This window comes from Mixophyes fleayi, chromosome 5 (assembly GCF_038048845.1).
Source record: "Mixophyes fleayi isolate aMixFle1 chromosome 5, aMixFle1.hap1, whole genome shotgun sequence".
Lineage (NCBI taxonomy): Eukaryota > Metazoa > Chordata > Amphibia > Anura > Limnodynastidae > Mixophyes > Mixophyes fleayi.
The window spans coordinates 219,316,406-219,338,577 of NC_134406.1; the positions used below are offsets into that span (position 1 = coordinate 219,316,406).

At 38.9% G+C, this 22,172-nt stretch overlaps 1 protein-coding gene across 7 annotated transcripts in view; it reads left to right on the forward strand.

Moving 5' to 3' along the window:
• DTNA (dystrobrevin alpha) overlaps window positions 1–22,172 on the forward strand; it is a 199,093-nt gene that overhangs the window by 121,711 nt on the left and 55,210 nt on the right. For all 7 annotated transcript variants that reach the window (XM_075213482.1, XM_075213487.1, XM_075213484.1 and 4 more), the window contains exons 4-6: window positions 15,410–15,623; window positions 19,293–19,378; window positions 20,545–20,699. In XM_075213482.1, coding sequence (XP_075069583.1) covers window positions 15,410–15,623; window positions 19,293–19,378; window positions 20,545–20,699 — 455 coding nt within the window. The remainder of the gene's footprint in view (window positions 1–15,409; window positions 15,624–19,292; window positions 19,379–20,544; window positions 20,700–22,172) is intronic.

Here is a 22,172-nt window from a genome sequence, read left to right on the forward strand (position 1 = left end):
AAAATCTTTCTGCTTGCTGAATGGTGGTATAGCACATAGGTTACATAGTGGCCATCATTATGATGCCGGGCATCACAGCTCAGAGGGAGGGGAAAAAAATCAGACATCAAAGCCTATCCATACAATAAGAATCCCTCTCTCCATTGTGTTTGATGCCGAAAAATAGTTTTTGCAAACCTTCCTGATGTTTGTAGACAACTTCTTCATATTTGGTAATTAACCTTGTTTTTCATCCCCACGTTGATCCTCTCTATTGTTTGGACTTTTTAATTAACTCACTGTGCCAAAGAGACTTTCTAGTATGGTGAGAGAGAAATATGAGACCCCTTCTTTTTATTGTACAGAAACAGAATGGCAATCATGATCAGATCCCTGCTTGAATAGAATCAGTCATCATCATTCTGTAGACTCCTCTCTCCTTTGAAATACAAGCCATCTGTTTCTTACCGATAATAATTTTACATACAACTTTTTTATTTTCTGGTTCGTTCCTGGTGTAATTATCTCTCCTGTTAATACATGATTGTGTATGTGTTGTTCCAAAAACATTAGTTCATCCAAAATGAAAAAGTATCTTGTAACAACAAATGTACATTGTAAAAATGCCGTTAACTAAATACGGCTCAGATTTTTACCTCATTGATCGCCTTCACTGTGAATAAATTATTCACAAAATTATGTTTTCTATGCAGGTTTATCATTTTCATTACTCTTGAATATGAAATTGGATAAGTACTATATATATATATATATATATTAGACTGCTTTAAGGATTTGTTCCTCTGTTTACATTTCAAAAGTTAATTTTATTTTAAAAATTCCAAAACTCCCAAGTGCTAAGTTACACTTCGCCTGACACGTTGGAATTTTTTAAAAATAAAATGGACTTTTGAAACTTCAACCAAGCAGCAAATCCTTGAGTGTCACCTGTATTTGATATATTTACAGCACAAAGTAGTCTTCTAGCTGAAGGTGAGCAATGGGGTCAGTTTGACTATATTAAGCTGAGTGCCAAGCATTTGATATGTATGTACACAAAACAAAGGCAGCTGCCTTTCTAAAACAACTTAAATCCCCCTAAATATATCTCACACTCACTATTAACCACCAAGAACTGCCACCACTGAGATTTGGTTCAAGAACTGACAATCTAGAAGTCTTCGGTCACTCCTTGATGTATCCAAAAGTTAATCACAACCTAATTTAATGTTAGTTACAGTAGACCAAACAATTTGCTGTATGAGTGTTCTAAAAAGCAAGCCTAATAAAGTAAATTATTTAACAAAACAAAGGCAGAACATTATTAAATGTGAGTTAATAGAGCAAAAGGCCACAATGCTTATTGAATAAAAATTGTGATATTTAAAATTTACAAAAATATAAATGAAAAACAGAAATAAAAAACAGAACGGAAGAACTATACTGAAATACTTTTTCACATAATCTGCTGTCTCGGTGAAAGCTTGGTGAATCTCTCAGTAGCAGGCTGATCTCCATAAAGTGAGAATCTCCCAAATAATTTCTCTACCTGTTTTAAAACTTTTTCTTTCTTGACCTTTCCCCCCCCCCCTTCTCTTGGGACATTACAGAAAATTGTGTGTTTTGTGTATGCTAGTCTGTATTGTCCAAGAGTAGTTCTAGTAATAAACCTGGAAAAAGAAAAGAAGAAAATACTTACCGTGCTGTCAGCTGGCGATCCGGCTCCCTCCATGGTCTCCTCCTCCTTTGCGCTCGCAGTGCATGTCGGGCGTGATGTCATCACGCCCGCCCGACATCCATTGCGGAGCGCGACGGAGGAGGAGACCATGGAGGGAGCCGGATCGCCAGCTGACAGCACGGTAAGTATTTTCTTCTTTTCTTTTTCCAGGTTTTTTTTTTTTTTGGCTTCCTCCGACGGGTCCATATATATATAATCTTTTTTTTTTTTTTTTTTTTTTCCTTTTTTTTATTTATATTTATATATATATATATATATATATATATATATATATATATATATATATATATATATATATATATATATATATATATATATATATATATATATATATATATGGGCCCCGGTGCACTGCTGTGCCCGGGGGCCCAAGATGGTCTTAAGAGGGCCCTGGTAATGGGTTCTTTAAAATATAACCTACATCTCTTCTCAGTATAATAGAAATATAGTGGTATGAACATGGTATATGTTCCTGCATATATACATATGAAACATGATTATGTTATATGGATCCGTTGGGGAGAGACATAATCCCTATAAATTCCTTGTAGGGCCTGTATGTGTCTTGAGCCACTTGGTTACTTCCAGAGGTTATAAATTTTTACAGAGATCTTCACATATGTCGCTTTGATCATTTCTGGTTCCTATAAGTATTATATAATGACCTTTGGTTCACTCAGGGATAAATCTTTCAGTCCAAAGAAATTTTAACCAATCTTTTAGGATTTGTGGTGCTCTTAACTGGGCAACAAGAAATGTTTGATTGCTATTCTCTGATAACGGCATCTGTGAATAAATAGAGTGAGATGACAGAAAGCAGGCATGTGTAGAGTATGTCCGTTTCCGTCTTCTAAATACTTGTTTGCTTACACATAATAATTTGCTGGAAACCATTTTTACTAAATCGAGAAATCAGGATAGATCATAAAAATATTACCACTGTTTTCATTATTATACTAATTAAGCTATAATTATGACAAGCTCCATTTCAGAACTTGAACCATCTATTTAGTTTAATTGGAACATTGCACTAAGCAGTCTCTTCATTCAAACTTCTACAGACTGTCCGTCCCAGAGAAATGACCTGTCACTGGAACTGACAGGGTTGGGAGTGCTGAACAATGGGTCCCTATGATTCTGCTTGTTTTTGAATAATGGTTCTGGCTGGACATCTGCATTAATAGTCCAGTGTATGATTTTAGTGACCATATTTAATCACTTTGCAAAAATACTTTTTTTTTTTTTTAATCAGTAAAAGTAGACACATTTCAGCATAACATTTGTATATGATTTATCTAGTTCATATTTTAAAATAAAGAATGTAAAGGCAATTTTAGAAGTAACCTTTTATTCACTGTAATCGTATTATATTTTTAAACTGCTAGAATGTTGCTTGAATCTGTCTCCCTTCTGCTTTGTGTGGAATACAGCTAGGATTGTGGAAGAACAACCAGCAGATCTAGCATTAATATATTGATTTGTATACATTATATAATAGCTGCAGATGACACATGTAATTCTCGTTTGCATACACATTTAACCTGTTTTCTGTCGGTATCATTTGCCTTTACATCTTTATCCTGAATTCCCTTTACCCCTGTATATTGGCAGTTCAGTGTACATTGGCATGAATAACTATTCTCTGCTTGGTGTATACTGTAGCCCCTGATGTTGGCATTATGCATTTGGCTTTAAACATACATCTCGGGATATTTATGAAACAAAAAAGTAATCAACATAGAAATATGGTAACAGAGAAGAGGAGGGAGCAGTATTTAAAGGACCCCTGTATACAGAGGAGCCATATTGGTAAATAGGAGCTGTTGGTGAGGGGAGTACACCCCTGCCAGTTGTTTAAAGTAAATGTCTGAAATAAAGATAATGCCCCAGAAATATAGGGGCCTATTTATCAAAGATCTTCCCCCTGTCATTTAGAGATAAATCCCCGAAAACTACTGTTTTCGGGGATTTACCACTAAATTACTATGTATTATTCTAGCATCGCAGCAGATATTTCAGATATCTGCTGCTTTGCTTCTCTCATCGTTTTACTGAGCACTCCCCATAACAGTGTATGGGAAGTGCTCAGTAACGCTATGTACCAATGACCTGTACTTGGTTTTCAATCATGTTAATGTACGCCATCTGAAGCTGGTGCTATCTGAAGCTGGCGCTATCTGAAGCTGGTGTACATTACCATGGTTGAAAACTTTCACTGAAAACAGCTCTGCTCCAAAGAGCAGAGCTGCACAGGGCATGTGTGGAGGATTATGTGATCCCTCCCTGTCACATGCCTCAGGTTCCTTCAGATAGGGATCTCTGTGCGCATGCCTGAGTTTGCCAGTCGGCGAATGCGCACAGGGATTGAAAGAGGGGTGAGCAGCACCTCACAGGGAGGAGAAGAGAAGACCCAAGTGACAGGTAAGTGTTAATCTTCACAGGAGCACCCGTTTTTCAGAACGACTGTTTCTGTGTTTATTTTTTGATACATATGAGAAACTTTTCAATCCGCATCTATGCGATGAGGATTGAAAAGTTTCAATCATATGTTGCGGTGATTGGTAAACAGACCCCATAGAGAGAGACACAGTGAGAAGAAGGAAAAGATCTTTTTAAAAGAGAGAAATAACTGGAGTCCTGACTGGAAAAAGCCATCTTGGACTAAAAGGCTGATGGTTATATGGATAAGTAACATTTTATTATCTGTTTATTGATTTATCGGGACTCTGTATTATACCAGTGGTCAGATAGGGACTAGGTGGGAAGGCCTGAAGATTGGAATGTAAATGAACCCTTTTGCTGGACTGATATAATATTAACAAGGGATTAGTGCAGGGACAGTTAGGGAGCAGAGATTGAATTACATGTGTGAGCACCTACCTCACTATACTATCAGTCTCATACAAGAGACATTCACAAACCTGTGGTGTGAGGAGCCTACGATACTGAAGTCACTATATGATCATGTCTAAGGGATAGATGGTGAAATCCAAAGTGTAAACATATGTCTATTTATACTGCTGAACTTCTCATGTTAATTGTTTGATATTAGTTATATTTGCCAGATGATTGTAGTTTAAAGAGAGGTATCTCTTGGTAGTAGAATAATAGAGAAGAGAATATATATATATATATATATATATATATATATATATATATATATATATATATATATATATATATATATATATATTAGTATAGGTATTATATAATACTAATTATTGATTATATACAATTGTTTGGCACATTTATTAGGGTGGTACAAGCTTCTAAAGGTATTTTTTCCAATATTTTAAATCAAAAATATAAATTGTAGTTTAAACAGTGTGGCTTCTAAAGATAATTCCTGTGTGATATTATTCATTTGTGTGTGCCTTTGGTCCAGTGAAGGGGGGCAGAGGGTTCCTTGGTCCCCCTCTGGTGTAGCTACAACCAGGACACTACCCAAAGAAGACCCTTCAGTAACCAGACCAAGGAGTCACTGCGCAATCTGAAATACAAGGTACTGAATTAATTTGCAGACCGGACACACAAATTGATATATACACCCAAACAGGAAAAAGGGGTGCTCCATGTAGATGATCCAGTTTTTAACTACATGTCCCTGAATATTTAATATTGATAAAATCCATAGTGCTACCTCTCTTCTGAATTGTGTAAAATTGCCATTTTCGGTTTAATTACATTTTATGTAAATTACCACTTACTGATGAGTAGTATAAATGCAGTAGAATAGAACAGGTCTAGACAAGTCCAAAGAGCCAGGTAACCGATCCACATAAAAATGACTTCTGTTGATGTCAGTGGGCGCACACCTTCCCTGACTCCTAATGACATCCTGTTGACTACTAGATTTGACTATCTGATTTCGACATTATTTTGTCCAACCCTACAATAGTATTATGATTGTGTGCAGTGGTCCTGCTATGTTGGTGGGTTGGTCATCTAGGTCTACCCACAATGCACTCTACCGTGAAGCATCTGTCTAGCAGCAGAGTTTTCATGGAAAATGGCAAATGCAAACCAGCATCAGGGGCAAACGCAGGATTCGAGGAGGGGGGTTTCCACGCCACGATACAAGTGGGCGTGTCCAGTATGTGTAGGGGCGTGGCTACAAACACACACCGTGTCAAACACACAGATATGTAAGCTGTCACATACACGCACATCCATAAACACACACATACATAAACACACAGATATGTAAGCTGTCACATACACACACATACGTAAACACACAGATATGTAAGCTGTCACATACACACACATATGCAAACACACAGATATGTAAGCTGTCACATACACACACATACATAAACACACATATACATAAAAACACAGGATCAAACACACAAACATGTAAGCTGTCACATACACACACATACATAAACACACAGGATCAAACACAGACATGTACACTCATATACACAGATAAGCACAGACACACACAAACACACTGGATCAAACACACAGACATGTAAGCTGACATATACACTGACACACACATACACACATTCTTACCTTCTTCTGCTGCTGCGGCCTCCTGCATAACACCCATGCTGGCCGTGTGGGAGGAAGGGGCGGGGCCAAATTGCCGGCAGAGCGCTGAGCTCACACAGCAGGAGATTGACTTGGAGACGATCCCAAGCTACAAGCAGTAGTGGCTGGTCCCGGGAGAGGACAGGGGTTTCTGGGGACTAGGAAACCCCCCATGGGTGTGCCCCTGAGCATGATTGTGTCTTCTCTACATAATGTATCTACACTAGCACATTACGAAGACTGTCATATTGGGATTATGTGAGGTTTCCATGAGACAAATAAAATATCAAGGTACAAGAACAAAACGTGATTAGTGATCAATGTAAAGTTATGATTAAAACAACAAATTGACTTACAAAATCACAGAATTTATAGACTTAAAAAAAAGAAACAAAATTCCGTCAAAACATGAGATTTTACAAATTAAATTGTTGATGTTAGATGTACCAGTAACATGTGGAAAATTAATTAAACCATTTATAAAATATTAACTAAAATAATTTAATGAATAAATTGCTGGAGGCTAGCATACAGAATTATGAAATGTGTTGTATGTAGTAGTGGCCCCCAGCTGGGGGGATGTCTTACAGCATAGCTGAACGTTTAAGTCACACTCACAATGCTTACAGACTATGTGCGACAAGTATGTAATGCAGCACCGTTATAACCAGTAGACGTACCCATGTGACCAGCAACCAGCACCCATATTAATACCAAACAGAGAAACCTGATGAGTGTTACTTGCTGCAGCTGTTCCCGCAGCCGTCCAGTGAAGACTAGGGGCCTGATTCATTAAGGATCTTAAATGAAGAGGTATCTTATTTCAGTCTCCTGGACAAAACCATGTTACAATGCAAGGGGTGCAAACTAGTTTTCTGTTTTGCACATAAGTTAAATACTGACTGTTTTTTCATGTGGCACACAAATAATGAATCGGGCCCTAGGAGCTGATCTGTACTGCCCATCATGCTGCTGCCTCTCCTGCTCTACAACATCCATTTTATCTTAAGCTAATGTCTATTGGCTATTGGGATCAATAAAGTCCAGACAACCAGTATTCTTACCAGTCACTGGCTGCTGCCGCTCCAATCTTCAGGCTGCAGCATTCCTTCGGTGCATTATCATCATCATCATCAACATTTATATAGCGCCAGCAAATTCCGTAGCGCTTTGCAATTGGGAACAAACATTTCTAAAACAATACTGGGTAATACAGACAGAGACATGGTTTTCCAGTGGCGACACAGAAACCCTGAAGTTGACTGACTGTGGCTGCAAATTAACCACAGTGGCTATATTTGAAAACCACTGGTGTATAGAATGAAAGACTCAAGTACTTGCGTTTGTTTAACACAATAATATTTCGAAGTATGTTTTAGAAAATTCTCTTCTTATAGCCAATTACAATTGACTTTCTTCCAGTAGGTTTTCCTACTCTGTTTTGTTGTAAGTGCCTGCTCTGTGGGGCTATGTCTCTTGGCCCAGGTGTCTAAACTTTACTTATATTGGCTGCATACAGTGCATTCCTGTTGTTTTTGTCTGATTGTCAAATGATCTGTAATCAAATCAGCGGCCAGTTGCACAAATTCGGCCATTCGTTGCCTGTACTGTTTACGTGGCTGCTCTGTTCTCCGCTCATCGTGCATCTGTGGAGGTCATCAGCTAATTGTGGCAATCAGTATGAATCCCACTTGAACATGTTTCCTTCTGTTAGACGTGTTGCATGTTTGTGGCCAGTTTGCACATGTGTGGCTAGTTCTATAATTCCAGATGTTTGTACATGTAGATTATTATCTCACTGTATGTCTTCATACTCTTGAATCATTTTTTTTCCTTTTTGATGCTTCCCTTGTATGTAGTATGAAACATACAGGCACGGGAAATTTAATGTCGACACTGTATTATTTATTTAGATAATGAACCACGTGGCCAGGGAGTTTTCACCTGGTTGAGGTTTTTCTCTCTTTTTCAATGTACAATACAATATTGCCTTAACCTCACTAAAAATTACTGCATTCCTCTTTCATTCCAATAACATAATCCCAAAGTCAATGTTCCATTTAGACATTAAAGACTGGACTGTTTGCAACTCTGGGGAATCATTGAAGGGAGAGAGATATTATGTGGCTCTCTCTGGGCACCACATCAAATTGCAAGGGTGCAGTGTTATGCAGGTATATGTATTTTATTCCAAACACAAATAGAATATAAATATATACAGTGCTCCCAATTTATACTATGCCCTGGATAACACCATATATATTCTAATATATTAATTCCACATGAGCAGTGAGCACATTATCAAGATAGTGACCCAAAATGTATGTAATGGCCACAATTATATAAGCAGTGACCCTCAATATCAGGGTTGTCCAACCCGCGGCCCGCACGCCTGTTAATGTGGCCCAGAAGGAGTTTTGGTTGTGGCAAGGGGGCAGCACTGTTAATGGACAAAAAAAAATCCTGCAAAGAAAAGAAAATACCTTGCGGTCACGCGGTCCCTTGTCTCCTCCTCCGTGCGGTGCTCGCAGTGAATGTTGGGCGTGATGTCATCACGCCCAACATCCATTGCGGAGTGCAGCACAGAGGAGTCACCCGCGCGAGAAGAACAATCAGCAGCACAGAATTGGAGAAAATAAGTGAAAAGGACAGGAGAACAAGCCGATTAAAAGGTAAGTTAAGGGGGATTTTTTTTATTATTTCAAGGGACGCTGACCAGTGAATAAAAGTCACCTGGTCCTGGAGCATCTTGGACCTTATCTCCCTGCTACATACTTCTACTTGTAATACTAATGGGGCATTATATATTATTCTCTTTGGCCCAGTATAAGTTGTTATCCCTTAACTAACATAGTGGTGTAATTAGCAAACCAGGTCACAATTTGGGGTCACAGTGGTGTATATGTCAGGTACCGCAGGCCTGGTTAGGGCACCCTGATATACAATGCCTCTCTTAAATGCACTCTATTAATATTGCATCGAAACAATACAAAAAGTGATTATAGTATAATAACTAGGGAAGATTCTTTGAACAGGGCGATTGAAAGGTAAGTATAGGGGGATTTTAAAAAAAAGTGATATATATATATAACTTTTTTTCATATATATATATATATATATGTTAACTATGTTTTCTATGGTTTTTTGGATGATCAGCTATCGTTATTGTTCGTGTATCTTATGTGCGGCCCAAACCAACTCATCATCTTCCAATGTGGCCCAGGGCCAGGGTAGCTAAAAGGTTGGACACCCCTGCTCTATATTATCCTAGCAGTGCTGACCAGTATAAAAGCAGTGATCCAAGACATTCTAGTAATGTCAATTATTCTTGCAATGCTCAGATTTATCCCAGCAGTTTCCAGTATTATAAAAGCAGTTGTCGCACATATTATACCAGCAATGATTTCATACGTTATTGTAGCAGTGCTCACCTTTATACCAGCAGTGGCCAACCATTGTGGTGGTAATGCCCACCAATATACCACCATTATACCAGCAGTGGCCAACCCACCAATATACCACCATTATACGAATAGTATCCACTGTTACACCAATAATACCCCTCCATTATACTAATAGTACTCACTATTATACCAGTAGTGTCAACTATTATATCAGAGGTGCCCCATCAGTGCACCAGTTGAGCCCTCCATCAGTATGGACCAACCACATTGGTTTTCCAGCATTATATTAGTAGTACCCAGTAGGCTGTTATGCCCACCTTATGCCACCATGGAATGACCCACCATTACCTGATTGTGCCGAGCTTGGCGACACTTCCTCCTTGCTGCACCATTGTCAAAAAAAAAAGAGTGGGCAGTAGCTGTTATGCTGACAGTTTAATAGAAGGGGGTTCTAATTCCAGGAAGTTAGAGCCTTTCTGACCTGTGAAGCTGTGATTCAGTGTGCACCATATAACCTCACAAGTAAACCGTTCACCTCTGAAGCCAACATTTGGGGCTTTTACTATGAATGAGATTGGAATAAGAGGGGTTTGATCCTGTTACACATCTATTTCTGTGTGTAGGATCTTAACCTAATTCCAGTACCTACATTTTTGTACTACAAACAAATCCAGCGGGTTTTGACTAAGAGATGGGGATGTTCTGGATGAGTTACGTCAAGCAGCCTTTCTAGTCCATGTTTTTCTTGCAGTGCCAATAGCAAAATGGAAACGTGGGCAGAAATATGTATGATATTTAGGCAAGTGTTTACAGAGACATCTACTGGTCAATCACCAGAGTGCAGCAGATGTTCAGTGTAGTAATGTCATTTTCTTCATGTTCACATTTCTGGTGTAAGGGAATGTTTGTGTTTTGCAACTGATTGATGTGGACCCTGCAGGAGGTATTCACATTTTCAGCACAGTTGTTGCACATCTTAATTTGCAATCTTTATCCAGATATAGTGAGGCAGGATTGATGAATCACTGGTGCTTCCAGTTGGTATCATTACATCACACCGTGGCCTTCATTAGTCTCATGAGTCTTCTCCTTAGAGGCACGGCGCAGGGAAAGTGATGATCAGTGGTGTTTATTATGCTGTCTGTGCCAGAATAAAACACTGCTCTTTGACCTTTCATGGACGAACACCTTCCTTGCTCTTTGATGCTTTACAATTACTGGTTGCTGCCAGGTATACATCACTCTATATTCCTTGAGATTCAGTTCAATCATTGACTCTTCACAGATTGCTTTACTCTGCATTGGATGGTCTAATAGTACAATTAGGTTAATAATTTAAATATATACAATTTTACTTTTTTTTTTTGCTTGTTAAATCTTATGTTTAGCTTACGTCCATACAGCAGCTTGTCCTGTCCAGGCTCATTGTCCTGTGAGGAACTACTCAGAACCCTGGAACTGTCACTGACTCCAAGCACTCGCTGCAAGTTCCTGTCCTTAATGTGTACTACCTCATAGAGGTCAATTATTCCTATTTGACATTGGACCTAAGCTGCAATAAAGCCAGAAAAAATAAGCAAGTATTTTTTTTGCCTTTCCTATACCTCTTAATACGAATACTCGAATAATAAAAACACCAGAACAGTTTGCCTTTTATTAGTTAGAGGTATTAATTTATCAGCACATAATTGAACATTTTACATGATAATAGCATAAATTCGTATGTGTAAGATGTTTGAAATTGTTTCCTAAACATTATTCCTACTTAGAGATACGAATTATCAATTCATTATGTGTATGAGGGGTATTTTGAGCACACACAATTATATACCCTAATTTTTTAGTACTTATGCACAGTATACTAGTGCTTTCAAGTCCAATTGTCTTATATTGTCACATGACAGATATTCCTGCCCATAGGTTCTTCTCTAAAACCTGTATCGTAGTCCCAGGGTTGCTATACTTCTTATTATGGTTGGCACCTATGTGGGGTTAAAAAAAAAAAAAGAAAATACCAGGCAATTTATTAAGTTCATTAGTGCACAGATGCAGATCGGCTTTAACCATTTTGCACCCTGTAATAATGCACTGTCCTTCCCATTCAAAGCAAAGAGCAAAAGTAAACAGCACAAATCCCAGGCACCAGGAGTGAATGGAGCCCTGTGGAATGTGAATCCCCAGATCTGGCTGTGATAGCAGTTACAGACACTTGCTGCTGACTCTGCCGGAATAATAACCTTCTAGCCTGTCTAAAAACAAAATTCATTTAAAGCAGTGTTGTTATTCTTGCTATTTCTAATGGATGGACTACATGCATTTTGTCACCTAAAACATTTCATGTATCCTACTGTTCAATTAATTTTGCTGGAAATGCAGAGATCATAGAGAGGATATTTTGTACTGCTTGTCCTCATCCCCAATACATCTATACACCTAGACACAATGGGGTACGTGTGAAATATTAAAGAGAACCAGTCATGAGGTTCTACCTCACCTTATTTGTATTTATTATATAGTGCCTGCGGTCATTCCACAACCCTGTTTACCCAGGAGAGTGAGAAATTAATATAGTGCACTGTTTGTTACTGCCATGGAAGAGCGTATATGCTTACAGCTCTACTCATAAGCCAAGTGGAGCTATCCACTGAGTGCGCTAATTTGCATTCTTATGCAAAATGGAACAGGTACATTGCTGGGGAAAAAATGTTCTGGCTGAATTCCAAACACAATAGATATAATACCCTTCCTTCCCGCCATCTTTGTTTACACTGTCATCGGGCAAGTATTGAGATGAGTGAGTGTTTGAACAATGTTTACATCTCGGTATGTAAGTGTGCCCTTGTGCACTGGTAAAAAAAGATCCTGTGATATCACAACTGTAACATCATCAGGGCTCTGTGAGGAGGTCCTGTGGGCTGAAGATGAAACTGGCTGCACGTCTGTGTACTCTGGGGAGGGGGCTTCGCTATAATACTCTGCTCCCCTCCTAGGCGGTGCTACTTATTTAATTATACTATTGATAATACTCAGCAAGCTCTACTCTGTCAGCTATAATGCCCCAGTAACTAATAGCTAATGCCCAGCAAGATGCCTATGTCTAGTAAGATGTCTACCATTAGCAGTGATGTGCAGTAAGATTTCTAGTAATATCCAGTAGTGTGCCCTGTAATGGTAATGGCCCATTAATAGTAATGTCCAGTAAGGATCCGTGTTGGAGTACTGCACAGTAAGGTACACTGCTAGCTGTAAACCAGTGCTCACCACCGATAAATCCTATTCCAGAATCCGTCACCTATTGTACAGTTGGACCTGTGCTGCACGCTGTCATACATGGTATGATTGTGTGTTAGAGGCTCCTATTTGTTTACCCACAGGGGCCACACTCATGTTAAGTGACATAGTAGAGGTGTTAGTCTGGTTTGCAACCAGTGCAGCTAATGGGAGGAGGGAGTGGAGAAAACACAAGACCATTGGGCCCTTCCTATGTCCAGGCCCTAATGCAGTCTGCCTCTCCTGCCTATTCATCCTATCATTAGAGGAAACCAAAGTCAGACTTTTCTAGTTAAAAGAAATAAAAGAAAATCTAAAAAAGAAAGTCTAATTGTGCAAACATAAAAGGAAAACACGTTGTGCCCAGTGCCTTATAAGACTAAAATTATACATATAACACATACAACTGGGCAAGCGAAAGCAGAAGTAGGCTATTACCACACTGGAATCAGGCTGACAGGTTTTGCTGGTGTTACGATATAATTCTGTTGTAAGTCAGTAGATCGGTGTTTTCAGTCACACTGATGTGTAATTTTATATTACGATTATGAGAATTGAATTTGCCAAGTTTTAGAAAACAGTATGACTATGTACTCTGGTCACATAGAAGTACCGGTAATAAATGAAAGAGGGAGAATAGAGAGACATAGGGGGTAATTAATTAAGGTAACAACAGCTGTTATGCTGGACTTCAATAGCAGTTTCCCGCTGGTAATGACCCAAATGTCTATGAAAAAATTAATACATTTCCCACAAAGTGGTTAGTACAATGGAAATAAACTTGGGTTAAGCTTTTTAAATAGTTTCCTCCTTTAATGCACCTCCTGCAAGGCATTCTGTCACATTGACTAATTAGCACCTGACCCCTTTTATACTATAATTCAAGGCTCCTTCTCTTAAGTGCCCTGTATTGTATGTGCAGTGTACAAAGAACAAATCATTTACTATGACGCCTCATTGACATAAAACGTATAGAGAATGGATATTGTATTTTGTATGCTTTATGTTAAGGTCTATCTAAATAAGACTTTATTACATTTATTTCTATTTATGCATTCTGAAATCCTCTATACTTTTGAAAGCAAATATCTTCCAACTAACTGCATACTTAGAAAAATAAACTTGTCTGCTAAGTCAGCTTGTTAGGCAATTAACACTTTTAAAACTTGCATTGGCTGACAAATAACACTTTTCGGTTACTGGGAGTCTGGATCCCTTGAAGTGTGGCTATGATAAAGAAATTGGAATACTGATTGGGTCTCATTTAGTGTTGGGAGGTAAATCCAACTATAAAGTGCAATTTATATCTCATAGCTATGTGAGACATGGTGCCCTCCGCTTTTCAGTTACTCTATTAGAGAGTTACCAAAGATTTGAAGATTTGCGTGCAAAACAAGCTTATTGCTACATCCTCCCCGATTCTCATCCTTTCTTAATGGCTCAAGAAGCACCTCCAGGTTCTCCTCACATCTTAGCTAGTGTAACTCCTGGGAAGGCTGTATCTAAGGAGAAAAGGTAAAGCTCAAGCCCCTAGAATTTAACCTGCCCAGACAGAAGTCCTCTGGAGGAGATGGATGAGAAAGGGACCGATATTTTACCTTGATATTATATAGGTGGCACATTTGTAAGTACTGATAAAAACAGCTGGCTGAAGAGCCAAAGCCGTCACAGATGTCATTATCCTAAACCTGAAAAGGAGCACAACAGTGCCATATACAGGAGGATATAAGATTATTCTTAGTCTATGTGCTTAATGCTCTGTGACCTTGACCTGGTGGGAAATCTGGGTTATTTCACAGCTGAGTCATTCTGTTTGGGTTGTCTATGAGCTTGAATGCTCCAGTACAAAAGTTCCAAACTGAGTGTGTGAAGCGCGCAGGGAGGGGGGAGTTGTGCCAGTGGAGGGGTTGCGGCATGCGGGTTTAATGTATGTGTACAGTATGGAAAATATATATTCATGGGTGCAATATGTGCAAGTATAACATGTTAATCAGATCTCAAACTGTAGACAGGTGTTAAAGAAAACAAGTTATTATTATTATTATTATTATTATTATTATTATTATTATTATTATTATCATCATTTATTTGTTGGGCGCCACAAGGTTTCCGCAGCGCCGTATATAGTACAAACAGTAGACCATACAGGGTTAAACAGTACAGAACGATAAATACAAAGTACGAATGCTTCAGTAACTCCAGGACAGACATATGGAGTAAGGACAGAGCAGAAGAATAGGTATGGAGACACGAGGGAAGAGGGACCCTGCTCATAAGAGCATGCAACAAGTGTCTGCTTTTCAATGTCAAGCGATGCTGGTATATTTCTGCTCATCTCTTGATGTTCTATATGCTATTTAGTCTCAAGTAATGTTTTATGAATTCATGCAAATAGTATTTTTTTTTTAACTGCCACTAAAACAGGCCTCATGCCGGTAAAACGTCTTGAATGTAAGAAGAGTTTTGTGTTTCCATACAGTGCATCTGGTCGACATATGGAACATCATAGAAGCACTTCGTGAAAATTCGTTAAACAACCTTGACCCCAATGTAGAACTGAATGTGTCACGTCTGGAAGCTGTATTATCAACCATATTTTACCAGCTCAATAAGCGGATGCCATCTACTCACCAGATCCATGTAGAACAGTCCATCAGTTTGATGTTAAATTTCCTATTGGCTGCTTATGACCCGTAAGTAGTTTTCCAGCTTATGGAGACAGAGTCTGGGTCTGTAATGTTGTCTCTGATGCATGTTTTAATGTATTTATAGTATGACGTAAGTAGTAGAAATGAATACATGCCAAGTGTTGACACTTTGGTAATCTCTGAGTACATAGTCATGTTTTAGTCCAGTGGATCCTAAACTTTCTCAGTTCAGGCACCCTTAGGGTGTTCATAATTTTTTCATGGTACCCCTAAGCCAAAATAATTATATTAAGTAGTCCCCCCTGCCGCCTTGCTTACCCTGCTTACCAACGGTGTCATGTTACTACCATGCCAACCACATGCACATGGCACATGATTATAGTGAGTAGAGAGGCTTGGTAATGGCCCTCTGAAGTCATACACTGTAAAATCCTCTTCTCCTCCCTCTGCCTTCATATGTTCTATGTATGTGTGTGTGTGACTGGCAGCCATACTTGTCTGCCTTCCAGAGAGATTTTGAAAAGGGCATAATGATTTGTAGTACAGCTAATAAAAATGAGAGATCATGTGCATGCTTATAAGGTACATTTATCTGCTATTTAAAGAACAAGAACATTTATGTGGGATTTGCTGCTTAGAGTATTTTTGGGGTTGCATTTGAATTTCATACATTTGAAGATTACTTGGCAACGATGAACATATGAAAAGATTATCATTAGTACCATTATTGATCATAAGCCATGTCCCAATTATTATTTTTTTTATGCCATAAATGTGCGTGGGTGAATCCTATCTCAGGATAAATCTTTTTTTGGACTTAAACAGGCAAACACACATGTGGGATTGCAGCTTTGTTTGTTTGTAACAGTATATTTTGTGCCTTTTACATGTAACATGAAACTGCAAGTAATATTTCTAGAATCTCCTCCTATATCTCCCATTTGCAAAATTTTGTCTGTGGAGGAGACTGGTATGGGGGCCACTGCTGGGCACAGTTTCAACTGAAACACATTTGCGTTTTGACACTAAAGTTTGTTTCTGTCCCTCTATGTTTGATCCCCCCTCCCCCAGAGACTCCACCTGCGGCCCCAGCTCCTTCCTACTTTATTGTCAGATTTGTTTGTTATATCTTGTAACACTTGTTTAAAATGCCTGCTGATATGTTATTACAGATAGTTGTCCCTTTATTTGATTAAATGTATTGTAACTTATTGCTGGGATTAAGGGTAACCTTTTGAAGGTTGGGGGTCTGCAACATGCGGTTCCTGAAGTGTTTTAGGTTGCCCATCACTGCTCTACATACATGACAGCAGAGGAAGGGTCGGGGAGTATGGTGTGTAAGAAGCAGGCAAAGTAGAGGGGCATTCAGAGATCAGCCAATCAGATTCCAGAATATCTTGCCGATTATCTCCTTGACCATATTAACAGTTTTCTGTTCCAGCAGTTGTCACAGGCGAATGAGTGGGTGTGACAGTGGGATTTGTTTTGCTATGTATAATATGCAGTATTATGGTAGCAATTGCTATTTAGTTATATTACACAGCTGCAGAATAGAGTCGGGTAGAAAAAAAAACAAAATTTTAAATTCTGCTGCCCGTGTACTGTATAAACACAGACATGACTGAGAGTCAACCAGTGCCTACAATAGGAATAAACAGACGGGACAGTACAAGATGTGTTTATAATGAATATTTATTTATATGGCATCACAAATTGCAGTGGGGAAATATGCAGCATGGTACAAAGATATATAAGCTTAACCTCACAAATCCAAAACAAGCAAAGGCAAATTGCAAAACAGGATGAAGTAATAACACAAGATTAACATGAAATCATGCATAAAAAAATATATAGTTAACATGAAAAAAAAAGTAATAAATAAGAATTAGAAAAAAATGCTTAATTTTAATAATTCACATGTTTTCCTGTGAGCGCCCCCTGCTAACACCACCTGGAGTACTTGTACTGCTGCTGTCCTTAAATAGGCTTCCCCATGGTTTCCATGAGGGGGTGTGGGGTAACTAACCTGCGGTGAGAATGTGAGGCAGGCTGGACAGGGAGAATGGATTTAGGAGGAGACTTGCAAGCTTTGATGAACAGGTGGGCTTTTAAGGAGAGTTAATAATCCTTGGAGGCTGGTGGGGAGCCTGATTGGACATGGAATTGCATTCCATACGTGAGGAACGGCACAGGAAACTTGGTGGGACGTGGGAGTCAGATGTGTTTGTCAGTAGGGAGGTCAGGTGCCAGACACTGGCAGAGAGTTGTGTAGTGGTGTGAGTTGAGGTTGGAGATGTGGGGGCGGAGGAGCTTGAATTGGATTCTGTAGGGAAGCCAGTGAAGAGACTGGCAGAGCAGGGACGCAGAAGCAGTACAAAGGGAGAAGATGGATTGTAGTGTGGAGAGACGATTGAGGCCAGATAGTAGCAGGTTGTAACAGGGGAGGCAGAATATAATAAGAGAGTGGTTGAGTCTTATTAGCATCAAGGGTGAGAGAGAGAGTCGTAACCTGGAAATATTTTGAGGATAAAAGTGACAGCGTTGGGAGAGAGACTGGATGGGGGAATAAAGGAGCAGGTGGAGTCATGGGTCACACCCAGGAAGCAGAAATGAGGAACCTGGTAGAGTGTAGTGTTATCCACATTGATACCCCCAACAATGGTCTCCAAACCTCCCCACATCTCTCTCTAAAGGGCAGATTCAATTGACTGCGTTACTCTCGAGAGTAACGCGGCCCGCACACTATTACAATTACTATGGTAATTTCACAGCTGATTTAAAAATTGGTTAAAATTACCGTATTAACTCTAATACTGCGCAGACTGCACTATTGCCATGCCATATTTCCCCTGGAATCTGCCCCTGTCAGTCCTGCAGTCTCCTGTCCTCTCTGCTGGTGGCTGGAGCATATACATGTGTTGCTCACTAGCACTGGTGGTCTGACCTGTGAGCAGGGTCATATTAGTGAGCCACCCGCTGGTTTAATCAGGTCAATTATTTACTCAAAGTCAGCTTTTAAAAAAAACAACCCTACAACATAATCATAAGTTATGGTACATTGCCAATATGTATTTAATGTATAGTTCATTATTTAATCTATTTATTAATGTATACAATTACAATGTTTGATGAATCCAAAGCCCTAATGTGAAGCATGGCTTGCCCAGTATAGCTTATTTTATATTTATAACATATACATTTATCTAGATAACCCCTTTAAATTTAATGTGTGAGTTTCTAGATTAACTAGTGAATCATTATCCATTGGGATAAATTGGCACAGGGAGTTTAGACTTCATCTTGTTCAAAATATCTTTCCAGCAATAAAACAAGTTATTATAACATTTTCTTAAATCTAGTGACTTCCAGGGCACAGGTTGCTAAGACGACAACCCTTGGGAATCCCATCTTATAAGCATAGCGTAATACACTAAAGTAAATTTATACTTTCATATATGTAAGCTGACCTGACCGTGTTTCCATTGCTCAGTTGTGACTCCATGACCAATATCCATGACCAATATCTCATGGAGAGACACAAGTGGATTAGATGTTATGAGTACATTTTTCTTAGCAGGCATAATAAACAGCTTGAGCTGGAGTTAAACACTACAGAACATTTTCTCTCACATATTGGGATGTCATTTTTATATTTTCTATGGATGTGACGTTTTCTCTGTGGTACTCAGTATTTCATTGACTTGCAATCTACAGGGAAGGACACGGTAAGATCACAGTCTTCGCGGTCAAAATGGCTTTGGCCACACTCTGCGGAGGAAAAATCATGGACAAATTGAGATGTAAGTATAAAATTAGATCCAGCTGGCTCATAGTTTAAGAACCGTGAGCAACCGGGGCGCTAATGAGGACATTTTATTAAAGAACTTTTTCCTTCTCCGCTACTGATAAGACTCCCTGGATTTCATCAGCCTAAGTGCTAAAACCACCAGCGTTTCAGTGGCCCTGGGGGCAGGGGGTTCCAGCACTGAACCTGGGGAGACTGAGTTATGACATTACTCTGGTGTTTCACAGTTCCAGTTGTCAGGATAGCCACCATAGAGTGCAGTAATAGGACTGGAAGTGTGAACCTTTCTGCAGATAGATTTGTACCTACTAATGAAAGGTACGCTTTGGGGCACATTTTATTGAATCCTAATTAATACACAGGTTTTATGGCTGCATTTATTAAGACAGAATAAAAATAATTTCCCTGTCACTCTCGGCCTTTGTACTATTTAAAATACATCTGCAAAGCTCTCTCGGAAATGGTGAATTTTGGTGTCGGCTCCGTTCCTTATATTAGTTATAGCGCAATTTCTACGCCGACTCAGGACCCACTCCATGAATATATAAATATGCACATAAACTCCATTGTCACTGGAGAACCCAGTAATATTTTAACTAAAACTAAAAAAAATCGACAAGATATCTCATGGATTTAAGGACAAAGTATTTGTTTTTGCACCTAATTTATCTGTGACTGTCCTTTTATTGTTTAACCTTCTTACTGGATGCCTTAGTCTTTTGATTTTTACATATTTTTTAAAGGTTACTATTGTATATTAATAATAATAATAATAATAATAATTGTATTAGTTATATAGTGATTTTCTCCCTTTGGAACTCAACGCGATGCTTCAGACCTTGTAGAAAAATGCATTAGAACGTTGATCATGTTCATACAGCTTGCAAATGGTAAATGTTAGTTATTGTATATCGCATCATCAAAGGGTGGAAAGGTTTTTTTAAAAAAACAAAAGCAAATGCCGCAGATCTCTATGCGTTTCTATTTTTGGTTAGATTCATTACAGAAGTGGATTGCTGTAAAGAGCCTTTGATTATATATTTTCTGGGATTGTGCTGACTCTCCATTAGGAACTGTAATCAACAGTATTCTCAGATATATTACACATGTAGGGTAAATACACAGACCATGTGCCTCAATTTGTATTTTTGCTTCTTACAGACATTTTCTCCATGATCTCGGATTCTGGTGGTATAATGGTTTATGGGAAGTATGACTTGTTTCTGAGAGAGGTGCTCAAGCTGCCAACTGCTGTGTTTGAAGGTCCCTCATTTGGATACACAGAGCAATCTGCAAAGTCTTGTTTTTCACAGCAGGTAGGAAATTACATCATTATGCATTGGTTTAAAATTCAGTGACCATAAATTTGTTCACACTATATTTTCTTACATCACGAATTCTGAAATTATTTATTCAGGAATTTTTAATAGTGACCATCACAAAATACTCAGCTAAAACAACTGTAAACATTTTTACGAGTAGTTATCCATAAAAGCAATAATGAATGACATAAGTATTACAGATAAAAATAATTATGTAAGTATTCACCCCTTAGGTTATTAAACACATCTAAATAAACCCTGGGTCAATAATTTCTAATATTTTTTTGGAGTATTGGGCGTCTGGTAATAGGGCAGGAGATAGATGTAATGTAGAGATTAATGGGTGGATATCCTATTCATAGGTATAGCCAGGATACCCAGACTTAATTAAATTTGTCTTCCTTGTCATGTAAATGGTGGATAATCTTCATCCCGGCAATGAACCAAATATAGGACTTCAGGGCAGAAATGCTGAGATGGACACTCTGTTTCCATGTCTTGACAATTAAGCATCTTGCTACAACAAGAATATGGGAGGCCAATTTTGCAGAAAGCATCTGGAAGTAGATAACAGAGGAGAAAGGACCATGGATGTTTGTGGATTGGGCATGGAAGGAGTGCAGAGAGGAGGCCTCTAACTCAATCCCTGAAGGGGGATGTTTACACCAGGAGGCTGAGGAGTAAGAGTGCCACATTTTGGCAAGCTTAATGAAATAAAATATATATATATATAATGTGTGTGTGTGTGTGTGAAAAATATAACATAAATATATATTCTTAATCAATGTGGAGATGGAGCTGTTGGCCACCTGTTCTCTCATAATTTCCCAATAGTTCTACTAAGGGGGAGGACCCATCCCTCTCATATCTGCTTCCAGGGGTCAAAAGCAAAACATTATATTGAGTAGACCATTCCTTTTTATATTTGAAGAATTTGGGTCGAGATCTGGGAATTTGTCTCGCAGTTCATTTAAGATGAGAAGAGCTCCTTGGTGTAGAAGGGCGCCTACAAACCATGTGCTTGAATCAAGCCAATTGTGAGATAAAGGTGGTGGAGAGGCCTGGGGATGTGTATGCTGAGGTGGAGTCTGTAGGTTTCTCAGATCTTAGCCGAAAAGCTCAGGGTAGGGGATAATTTTATAAGGGAAGATCTAGACCATTTATGTAGACCCCATATGCAGTATGAGGTGAGGTAAGTGCCTCTCCGTCCTCTCTGTCATGGGTGGACATTGAGACTAAAGAACATTCAAATCAACTCTGAGAATAGGTTATTGGGGAGCACCAGTTAATGGGAGGATATACGAAGATTTCAAAGGCTTTTTATATACCCTGGACCACTGTCCAATTTAAAGAAATGGAGAGAATATGGCACAATTAGGAATTTGATTAGAACAGGCCTGGCTCCAATCTGTGTGAGGATGCTTGTTGCTATGGCAACTCCTGCAGAGTTACAGTCTACCATGGCAG